At 35.7% G+C, this 12,546-nt stretch overlaps 1 protein-coding gene across 1 annotated transcript in view; it reads left to right on the top strand.

The window, feature by feature from the left end:
- Positions 1-6,840: 6,840 nt before the first annotated feature.
- LOC145674282 (uncharacterized) overlaps positions 6,841-12,546 on the top strand; it is a gene marked incomplete in the record, with an annotated part of 853,005 nt that continues 847,299 nt past the window's right edge. The window contains 1 exon segment of the mRNA XM_081744136.1: positions 6,841-7,090. Coding sequence (XP_081600262.1) covers positions 6,922-7,090 — 169 coding nt within the window.

Here is a 12,546-nt window from a genome sequence, read left to right as displayed (position 1 = left end):
CCTTCATGCCCAATGATAAGGATTTCGTGATAATACGGAAGAAGTTGGGGAGGAAGGAAAACTATACAATGGATGACGTTGTTGAGCTCATTAAAAGTTCGTCGACCATCTCCAACAAGTTATGCATTATTCAAATGAAAGCGACTGATTTCATTGACTAGAGTTCCTGGTGGCTTGAATTTTACAAAATTGCGTATCTGAGCGGTGACTTTTATGGCAAAAGAGTTTCTAAACACCTAAAAACGACTTTCAATGTTCCAAAATACAATCAGATGTACTTCTCGTTTCTAACTCCATACAGTGTTCAGTGTAACAAATATTGGTGGCTTGATAGTGGATACTTTTAGGCTGAGGAACTATTCTAAACACTTTGTACTGCCGATAAATAAGTGAGTTTTATTTCACAATTTGAAATTTCGATAGACTTCCAAACTGTACGAGTTCAATACTCGAACTTGATGCAGTACATCTATAACTCCTGTTTGCAATAAAGAAGTAACTTCAAAGATAGAACCTGTACCTCAGACATTACATCCATGTAAAAAAAGAAAGAAAAAAAACATTACTCGCTATTTCTTACTATTTTTACATTATGGATATTAACATTAAACCGGAAGTGGTAACTGGTGTCTATCACTTCCAGTCGCAATGAAGAAATACAATCAGAGATATATTCTTGTTACTAAATCCATACAAAAAGAAACTGCCTATTTGTAATTAATTCCTTCATATCTATTATGCGACCACTGCTGTGACCTAACCTAAAAATCTTAGATTTTCACCACTTCCGGTTTCAACAAATAAGTAGAAGTCAAGACAGAACTAATTCTTGAGACGCTGAATCTTTGGCCAAAAAAAGAGGTTTTGATATCTCTTACCGTTTTAAGTCTATGGAACTAAGTATTAAACGCAAAGTACCAGTAAATTCCAACCACTTCCGGTTTCGGTAGTGTATTCCAGGTGGTAATGGTATGTTCTCTTTAGATACTGAATCGATTCCAGAAAACGCTTGTCGCTATCTATTACCGTTTCTGTTCTGTTGCGGTGAACGTTAAAACCGGAAATGGTTGATTTATACCACTTCTGGTTTGAACAGAGGGTTAACATAGAAGATGTGATGTACTCTTGGAAAGCTTAATCGAATGAACAAAACTTCTTTCCGATATCTCTTATCCTCCTTTGTCTATGGAAATCAATATTGAAACCGGAAGTACTAGTAAATTTAAACTATTTCCTGTTTCCGTAGAGTATTACAGATGATGATTAGGGGCAGGAGTTTTTCGCAATTTGAAACTAAACATTTTACATTTGAAATTAAAAATTTCGTATTTTGTCACATTTTGAGATACAAAATTTCTCATTTTGTCGCTAAGTAAATTTACAAGCTCTATTATACAAACTCTAGTATAAATTACACAAACTCTAATAATATCCCAATATAAGTAATAAACAATAATACTACTTAGGGCAATGAAGTTATTCTTTATATTGTTACTAACAACAAATTACTTCTTTCTTCTTTTACAAGTCCAAAGCTTAGAACATACTAGCACAATATCTTCACGATTGCCATCATAAAAGACCATACATTGCATTAGTTATATACTAAAAACACATAAATGTGTAAAAAAGGGAAAAACATATATACAGTACATTAGCGCAGTATCTTCTTGTATATCTCGTCTGCTAAATATTATTCGGGTGAAAAGTGCAGCATGTTGCACGTTTCCACATTTTCTTCTTTAATTTGTAGCCTTTTATTATTGATTACCAAACTCTCTTTCGAAAAAAAAACTTGTACAATCAGTATTCGTTATTGGAAGCCATATTGCAGACGGGCTAAGTTATGGAATGTAAATCTTCCTCCCCTTTGGGTTTCTGTGCAAGTAAAATATCCATCATACTGACATTGCCATCTTGATTCTGCATTACAACTTCCTCCAAACTCTTATGGAAATCAGCATATTAAGGTTCATACATTGCAGTTTCCTTTGAAAATCCTGATATGTGAACAAAAAGCTTGCACAAAGACATCATATCAGGATTTGAGAAGTACCCAAGAAATGACGGATCAAATAATTTTCCGGAATTCACTCCGCACCTTTTAAACAATATCACCATTTTCTTCTTACACTGAAGTGAGGATTTCTGCTGTTTTAACACGACGCTGAATGTTCCACATTCCACAACTACCAGCTATGAACCTGAAACGGAAGTTAGTAGTAATCGGCGTTTATAGCTGCAAAAGTGAAATTTAGCTTGGAAAATTGTACTTTTTTTATTTCTGAATTTTAACAACTGAAATTTACGTTTTTTAAAAAAGTCACCATTTGTCGCGTTTTGTGGCATATTTCGTTCAAAATGTCACTTATCGCATTTTGTCGTGAATTCAAAATACCTATTTCCGTACTGAATCTGACGTAGTTCTTTGAAAATAAACTCTCGGCTTTGTTGGAAAAGTTTCGCGATTTTGCAACTTGCAAAAAACTCCTGCCCCTAATGATGATGGTATATTTTCTTTGGACGCTGAATCGATAAAAAAAAAAAAAAAAAAAAAACGCTACTGCTACAATTTCTGCTCTATTGTGGTGAACGTTGTAACCGGAAATTGTTGATTTCTACTACCGCAGGTTTTAATACATGGCTAATGCGGAAGACGGAGTTTATTCTTGGGATGCTGAATCGATTATATATATATATAAACACTTTTTGATATATCTTAGTTTTTTTTTTTTTTTTTACGGAATAACCACATCATATTGAGTTAAGTGATAGTTTGAATTTGGCTACACTGTATGTAGTTCTCGAAATATAAGGCGTAAAAGAAAATTTTTGGTTGAATGAAATATATTGTATTTTTTGGATCAGCAGACACAAAATTTTTGAAGGCCCCCTAAATCAAGTTTCCGTATTTTTTGCGGAATAAGCACATCATAGTGAGTTAAGTGGTAGTTTTGGTTTGGCTTCACTATATGTAGTTCTCCAGACAAGAAAATTTTTACCTGAAATATATTGGATCTTTTGGTCCAACAGCAAGAAAATGGATGACATCAAAAAATGTTGGTCTACATATCTCAAGAAAAGATTATATTTTGGAGTTCAATGGTATCCTGGCCTATCACAACGGAAATACGTTCTGATACAAAGATGGCTGATTAATTTGTAATTACACAACTCACATATTATTCTGAAATGTTTAAGAGTTACTTTTTCTTATAATAAAGGATATTTATCAATTTCATGGTCGTTTTCTTTCATCAATCCAATCCACATTTCGTTTGAACAATGCATTTACAGCAGGAGGAAAACATGTCCAAAACACGATACCTACGAAATATTATTTAGTGATTATATCAAGTACGAACGTGCCTTTATGAGGAAGAAGCACCTATTTTGTGAACCCTTGAACAAACAATTGAGGCAAAAACATGGACACTACGCCAAAATGATGAATACGACTGCAAGCTTTCGAAATGCGGGTGTAAAGAAGAATGGAGAGAATTCGCTGGGTCGGGTGGAAAATAAATGAGGGAGTGTAAGAAATATTGGCGGAGAAAAGAAAATTTTTAGGTATTATTGAGAAGAGGAAGATAAACTGCAACATGAGGTTCGTGCTAGAGAATGCGGTGGCAGTAAAGAGAGGGAATGGGAGAAGGAGCCTACAATTGATGCACGTTATTATATAGGAAAAACGTACGTGAAAACGAAGATTTTAGCTGAAGACCGTGGAGCATGGAAACTTCTCAGTTGCTGCAAGTGACCTCCCAATAATGGCAAGGTACCTATGATGATGATAATGGTATTATTTATGTAATTTTTTTGTAGCATACATATAATTGTTAATAACATATTGTATTACTTTATTCCCTTTTAGGAGGCACGGGGACTCAGTGGTAGAGCGCTTACTTTTGGTGCGTGAGGTCCTTGGTTAGATCCCTGGCCAAGTAAGTTTGTGGTGGACAACATCGTGCTCGTGGGGTTTCTCGGGGTACTTCCGTTTCCTTCCACTTTCTCATTCACCAATTCTTCCATCATTATTCATTTGCTTTAATAATCGTCTCCCTTTGCCTAAAAAGGATAATCGTGAACGTTAAACTCAAATATTTTCATTTCATTTCTTAAATTTCTCTTTTAATGTAAAAGTTGCCTTCTGTATCTCGAACCAAGAGTTCCTTCGTGGCTAAGCGGTTAGCGTACGCGCCTTTGGCGTGAGAGACCCGGGTTCGCTTCCCGGCAGGAGCTCATGTGGTTTGGATTCCACGTTAATCAGTAGGTCCACGTCTCATATAGCCTCGCTGCTAAACGGGACGTTAAACTCCAAATCACCAATCACCTGTACAGGGCCGTGCCGTGGAAAATCAGCGCCCGGGGCGAGAGTATACGACGGCGCCCCATACATATATTCCAAGTAATTTTTCCTATTTTTTCGTTTTTTCTACCGAATTTTTCGCCCCAGTTATTTCGGCGCCCCGGGCCGTCGCCCCGTGTCTTCCCCTCGGCACGGCCCTGCACCTGTATCTCGAACCTATTGTACTCGTCCAGGAGACAATCCACTCCTTCCTACAAACACACGAAATAAAAATATTCATTCAATAAGACGTTTTGTCTAGGTTAGAATTAAGCTTATAATAAGTGTGTCAAATGGTGGCAGCTTCAGTTGTTTCAAACTTCTTGAACAGTACATTAGTGGCTTGTTATGACAGCTTTGGTGAGGAGTTCCCTCGTGGCTATATGGTTAAAATGTTTGTCTTTGACGTATGAGACCAGGGTTCGATTCCTAGTCCGTGCTTGAGGTTAGGATCTCATGTCAAGCTACATATCCACGTCTTATATATCCTCCATGCTGAAAGGGAAGCTCCAGACCTATCGGCCATTGCATCAACAGTGAATTTCGTGAACTTGCTCTTCATATTTCTTGAATTTGCCCATCCCGCGGCTTAGACACCACACACTGTCTTTGCTCGGCCTCGGGCATCACACCTCTTAAACCCATAATTCTATCGTTTCTTTTCCTATTTCAACTATCTAAAAGATAACATTTTGTATCCCAAGGAAACGCAAATTGAAATGACATGAAAATTTCATCATCCAATCTTTAGACCCCCTAAAAATTAAAAATATTCACTTTTCGCAATTTTCTTGTCGGTTAGTCATGGAAGGCTACAATCATGCCAAATTTCATCATTCTAATCATGCCGGAAGTGGCTAATCATTTTGGGGTGTAGAAGACGTCGCATATAAATAACATGGAAAAGATTTTTCAGTTAACCATAAAACCACTCTACGGTTGGAAATTTGTATTTCTGATAATTCACTTAGATAACGCTAACGAAAACTTACAAGCATACTGAACTTCAAGTTTTTATTTCAATTCTAAGTACCTAAAACGTGAGATTATAGGTCCAAAAAAAAAAAAAAGCCCATTTAAATAACATGGGAAAATTCTTCATCCAATCTTTAGAACCCCTAAAATTTAAAAATATTCACTTTTGGCAATTTTCCAGTGGGTTTGTCCCGTGAAACTACAATCATGTCAAATTTAATCATTGTAGCCCTACAGGAAGTGCTCAATAATTTGGGTGTGTGAAAGGTGTCCCATATAAATAACATGGGGAAGATTTTCAGTTCCCTATAAAACCACTCTAAATTTGGATTTTTTAAAATTTTTACTGATTTACTTAGGTAGTGCTAACGAAAACGTACAAGCATACCGAATTTCAAGTTTATATTCCAATTCTAAGCACCTAAAACATGAGATTATAGGTCCAAAAAAGGCCCATTTAAATAACATGGGGAAATTCTTCATCCCCTCTTTAGAACCTCTAAGAATTAAAAATATTCACTTTTGGCAATTTTTCTGTCGGTTATTTCGGGAAAGCTACAGTCATGCCAAATTTAATCATTGCAGCCCTACAGGAAGTGCTCAATAATTTATGTCAGCTCATGTAGTTTTATATATAGTTAGATTATATATATGCTTAAATAAAGTTAGTGTGACATCAGAAATTTTTGAGATGGCCTAACGCGGTCACATGGCTCAGTGGTAGAATGCTTACGTCTTTACTTAGGTCCTTGGTTCGATCCCCAGTGAAGTAAATTTGTGGTGGACAACATCGTGTCCGTGGGTTTTTTCGGGTACTCCCGTTTCCTTCAACATCTTTATTTCACCAATTCTTCCATCATAATTCACTTGCTTTAATCATCTATCTCCCTTATTCACAAGGACATGGACGTTGGACGTTAAACTGAAAGAAAGATAGATTTTGAGATAGTCTAGTACTAGTAGCTTTGTTTCGTACACCATGATTCCTGAAGCATTAATTATTTTCCAAAATAATCTCTGGTAATCTATACGATAGAATCTAAAACTTTTATCAATTCAAGTCGCTTATTTAAAAAATCATAACTGCAGCCAGAATCTAAAACGAACCCCTTCGAGATTGAAGTAGAAACTTTACCACTAAGTAATGCTGGGTTGTGGGGTCTCATCGAAGTTTCTCTTTTCAAAAGATGAATCTCTAAATGCGGAAGCAACGCTCTTATATAAGAGGCTCTGATGTCCTTTTAATGGTTCAAATATTTCAGTTATAACATCATATTCCTTGTTGCTCTATATAATTATTTAGAAAATGCCCATATCACATAATGAAGTGTTGTTTAACGCCATAAATTTCCTTGTAATATTTCTCACTCCGTAAAGCTCCACAATTTGTGGAACAGGTAACTGAGTCTGGAACTCGTAATTGCATTTTCTGGTTTGCAACACTTTCCATTCTATCATGTATATAACGCATGCGCCTTTTTATTCTTCAATAGTAGATAGGAAAATGCGCTACGTTTTGTTCCCTGCCAACTGCTTCAGTGTCGCCACCTAGCTCAGTAAGTGCGCGGTATACCCATGAACTGTTACGACTGTGTGGAATGCAGGGAAATTTATTGATTTCCCAACATGGCCGAATTGGAGGAATGACAACATATGGTCTATCTTATTTCGCGTTCGGTGTTCTTCCTATGATGACACGTATTGTGCCGTGGTTAATCTTGATCATTGCTGATTTTTGCATCTCAACGAACATCGACCGCTATGAAGGTAAGTCATGTTACTGACGTGTCGTACTTGAAAAAAACACACAGAAAAAGTTTATCTTCTATACCCATGTTTTTCCTTTACTATTTCCCTCCAATTATTCTTCTGTAAACATTACTGTCGAGAGGTTCTAGTCCTATTGTTTTCCCTACTTGTTAGCGCAATTATAATTACTTTTTTCTAATATAAACAGTTTTATGTTTATAGTGGCCGTCAATACATAAAATTAAATCAAGACTCGTCATGTTTTTCTTCGCGTTTCAAAAGCAGAACAGGAAAAGAACCACTTCCCTTATTAGTTTTGTTCATATTTCTGCACATGAACTGTAAGATTCTACTTATTTCATTTTGAAAAATTGACATAATGCGATTTTGATTATTGTGTAAGGTCATTGTCTTATATAGCGTAACGGATAAACATTGAATGAAAGTATTATTATTACTATTTCTGAAGCAACGATATGTCGTGATTTAGTGGTAAAAAAGTCACCCTGGTTACATGAAGTCTCTTAATAGAAATATGTTTTTAAAATGTTAAGGCTACTGTTATTTTATCATAACAAAATAAGTCTCAGTATTAGTGAGGAAGCGAGCATAAAACTTTTTTTTTTTTTAATATTACAGTAGCGGCCAGAATACATATTTAACATCAAAACAAAAATGAAAATAATCAAATTCCCATTAAAAATAATTTTATTTTGTTTTGGTTACAATACTTAGGAGCATTTTGTTACATAATATGCACTATCGAAAATACGTTCTGTTTCTCCGAGTTGCAAGCACATTGATCTTTGGGTTTCGTGGCAAAAAATGAATTGTATTTAGAATTTTATTTATTATTCGAGTATATTATTTAAAAAGTAACATTTGATAAGTATTTTCGAAGTATCAGAAAATTTCTTCGTTCAAAAGAAAGATTATTCGCTAGTCATTTATTTTTAATATTATAACGTAAGTAGAACATAAGTTATTTGAAATATTTGATACTAATTTCGTGCACTAGTTTGAATTGGTAATTCTGCAAATGAAATACAGTGTGCTAAAGTAAACTGCAAACAAGGTCTAGGAGTTTAACTATTTTCTGAACCAAATGACTAAATACGTCTGTAGAAACACAAATACTGTCGGAATATTAACACAGAACATAAACTCCTGGGGTTCGATTCACGGCGAGGGCGAATATTTTTCAAACAACACGTTGAATTTTCTCGTGTCTAAGTAGTCAGCGTTTTTGATGTTTGTGAGTGAGACCCGCGTTCAATCCCAGGTTTGCATTCCTCATTTGGTTTCGATCAGACGTTAGGCTGTAATTCCGTCTCATCTAGCCTCTCTGCTGAATGAGACGTTAAACTTTTAAAACAACAGATCGCATGAAAAATTGTAGATGGCTTCTTAAAAAGAAATCTGTGTGCTGAAGGTAGATTTTTAATTCTAAAATAGTGACATAATTCCAAAACTTTTAATAAAGTTTCTTGTACAGGCCTGGTGAAAATTAAAACTTTGTGATATAGGAATCAAACAGAAAAATATATAATCCTCATAAAATTTATTCTTCAATGAATAAAGAAAATAGCAATCGTTTGTCTACCGTTTTCCGTAAAGCATTAATAATACCTTCTACAATATATTGGGCCTTATGCAGAGTCGTTTTGACGCTTGACTAGAGCTATACTAAAGAGTTCGACTAACATATGTTTCATGCAGTAGTCAGGCCTTTAGTATAACGCTAATCATACGTCGAAAAGACTCTGCATAAGGCCCATCATGGCTTAACCTGTTGACTTCCGTCACATATAAGGATGAATTGCATGATATAAGGCCCGCAAGTAATTTTGAGTATTTATTTACGTTAATATCAATAATGATCCATGTTTATTTCGAAAACCAATCTGAGCAGACTGATTTACAGGTCAGTGAAAAGTATATTACCATATAAAACTGCAGAAAAGATTACCCACCGGTGGTACGTGGCAACAAACATGAATGTCGAGTGACGCATCCAGTGGCGGTTCTAGAGGAAAAAAAAACTGGTGGGCCTAAATACGATGATTTCAAGAAAAAGCAACAAAGATTTCTACTTTTTGTTTGTAGGTTGGACTAGAATTTTCTATATTATTTTTATAGTAAGAAATAAGTCGGACTACGATTAGCGTTCTGTCGTTTTCGGTATAAGCTATTTGTGGTATAATTGCGAAATAACACCGCATTACCTATAAGCAATAAATTACATTTTTAGATGATGTGGTCTATCTTTGTTACAACGTTGTTGACAGTGAAGACTTCTAAAACGTTTCAAAAACAAAAACAAAAACAAAAAACTGTGTTACATTACCAAAAACAACAAAATAACTACTTTAAACTTGTTCTAAGAAATTAAAAAAAATCGTCTAAAACTCGACAAAATGTAGTTTCTAACATACACTGTGACCCCTTCCCTCACCCCGTATTTATAGAAGGTCATCATGGTACACTTCATCTCATGTTCAAGAATATATAACATTAAACTTCTTGCAAAATAAATATTAATTATACTAAATATTTCAAGACAATTAAAAATGTTAGTTTATCTTCATTACAAGAAAGGGGGAGGGGGAGCAGGCCCCACGGACCCGGCTTAGAACCGCAACTGGACTCATCGGTAGCAAAATAATATATACTACAAGATGTGTAAAGACTGTTCTTATATTTTGTAATAAAGACAAATAAAACTGGAAAAAGTAGATTTATCTATACCTTCGATTTGATTTCAATAATGAATAAGATCACTGTTTTTACACACGACTATTCATGCGGAATTTTACTTGTTTCGATCATCTTAGTTAGTTTCCATGTTTCTTCTTGGTTATAACGGAATATGATTGTTTGGAATTTAATATGTTTTTCTTTCTTCACCTATAGTTTAATGTGGGACCTGAACTCCAATAGGGATCAAACTTGGTTCTTCCAAACCAATGATTATTTCAGAAGATTTCCTCCAGAGGGGTAAACGTAGTTCCGTGAAACACTGGTAACCCAGGTTGAGCCCCATTGGTAAAATGTCCCGGGATATCGTATCCCCGGGGAATTTTCCCCTTTACCATCTCATCAAATAATTACTATCCCACACCAAAGGAGACAACGCTAAGCATCCAGGAATAGAAACTTAAGGCAGTGTGACCTCCCGATTTGAATATCGAAAATCGATATAATAAAATATCAAGCTCATCGATATATATCAAATATCGAAAATTATTGATATTTCAGTGTGCGATAAAACGATTGATCGAAACATCACATAGTTGTACAGAGGCTATATGGTCGTGTCGTTTTTCAGTTCTCTTCCCTCCAAAAATTATGCTGAGGTATATCTCATGCTCATTAGACAATAATCTTGCATCAAATAAAACCTATAACTGCAAATTAAAATTGGGTGTAGTTTAAGGTAGAGTAGCACATGAAACTAAGGGTGGACATTGGAAGATAACCTTGGACCATGCCATCCTTGTTGCCTCCTCATGGGTGTTTACTATTATTATTATTATTTAAATAAGAAGTTACTAGGATACGAGGGTATTCCCAAAAGTCTCGGCCAGACACTGAAATATCGCGCCACTGCCAACAAACAGTTCGTGGCGTGTAGTACCATCTATTGAATAAATAATGTATCAGTTTTCACTGTCTAGCTGCTCAGTTCATTGGAGGCAGTTATTTGAATTAATCGCTGTGTGTTGAGCTTTCACACTGCCCAACAATGCAGTCTAGTCCATATGGCTGCTGTTGCCAAGGCTTTGGTGCTAAATCTGAGCTGTAGAATGGATGCAGAAGCTTTTACTGTAGCCTTACCAGCAACAGCCGTGAGGAATTTAGAGCTGTCATGGGAGCTTAATGCAAAGAGGCTAATTTAAATGACTACCTCAAACAAACCGACGATACCAGAATGTTGAAACTGGTACTGCATTTCATCCATAAGTTAAACTGTATGTCATTGACAGCTTATGACCAAGGGCGCAATATTTCATTGTTAGACTGGAAGCTTTCGGAAATAACCTCGTAGATGTAATATACTAACAAATCTAGAGCACATCCATGTGGTGCTGAAACGAGTTTCGTATATCTTCAGAAAGATACAAATATATTACAGGAATAGCTCCTATTGAGGATCTACACTACACGGCAGTCGAACTGATGTTTGGCAGGAACCAGTGAATTTGCGACACGTGATTATCAAACCTCCGGTGAGAAATTTGCTTTCAGTAGGCAAGTGTTCAAACATATTGATAAGATTATCGTCTCAGTAAAAGGGTTGCCCACGAGATGAAACGAGACAGAATTGGCGTCTCGCGACATCATTTTGACAAAAATCTTTTCTAGACCAGAGAGTCCCAATTGCAGTCTCCTATTATAGCCTGTTCAGTAAGAAGATACAGCACATCAGTCAAATCGGATTTCCACACCAGAGCGTCAGTATGTAGATTAGTGGTCGCGAGAGCATCGTTCAAGGTTAAACGTCTATTCGGCTGCCGCACACATTAATTATGAGAAGAAGAGTTATCGTCTAGAAAACATAAAATTCCATGTTACACACTATTCTATTATTATAATGGAATTGTACAGTCATAAACAAAAATGCCTCCCTCCCTCACACATGCTCTTTTGTCATAATTTTTATGAGACGAATTACACCAGCTTGAATTGTGCTTACTTTGTTGTGTATTTCTATAAATAAATGAAGACTGCTAAACTTTTTCGGTTATTCGTAAGTTGTTTAGAAAAAGAAGCACGTGTGGAGTGCTTCTTTTTGCTTCCAAGTGTATGTATTAAACAAAATTAATGCAATTTCAAAAATCTAACAAACAAGAAGTGTAATTATTGAAGTATCTGTGTATTGTAAGAAAAGTGCATTAATTTTGTTTAATATGAGTAGTTACTATTAAAAGAAAAAAAATACTGTATGTAGTTTGCATTTATAGGATTCCATGAATATGTCAAAAGACTTTCAAGGAGATTAGATGGAAAGACACCATGAGGTTTGAATGAAAATTATATGTCACCATATCTTCAGTGTGACCAGACAAATCCTTGGCTTTATTAGCCAGAATTCATTTATTAGCAAACAGTAGCGTATGCATGGGGGGTTGGAGGTTTTAACCCCTCCTGAGGAAGATCTTATGGTGCATTAAAGATGTTCTACATCTATTTTATACATACTGAAAATATTAGCAGTGAAAGAACTTTTGAAAAGAAATCGTTCCTTACTTGTCGCATAAAAGTATTCTTTGTTTTCCTGATGTGATTGTGGAAAATCCCTCAAAACGAGAGCTTCTAAGTAAATGAAATTCTTCATTTAACGTCCCACGCTTATGCCCTTAAGGCTAAGGGAAGCGGATAATTAAGGCAAGTGAATGGCAATTCGTGGAATTATAATATGGCAGGAAACGGGAGTACACGAGCAAACTCACGGACACGATGCTGTCCTCTAC

The sequence above is a fragment of the Thermobia domestica genome, chromosome 17, assembly GCF_964235325.1.
Source record: "Thermobia domestica chromosome 17, izTheDome1.hap1.1, whole genome shotgun sequence".
NCBI classification, from domain to species: Eukaryota; Metazoa; Arthropoda; class Insecta; order Zygentoma; family Lepismatidae; genus Thermobia; species Thermobia domestica.
The sequence above is the reverse complement of the archived record's forward strand: the minus strand, read 5'-3'. Positions and strand labels throughout refer to the sequence as shown.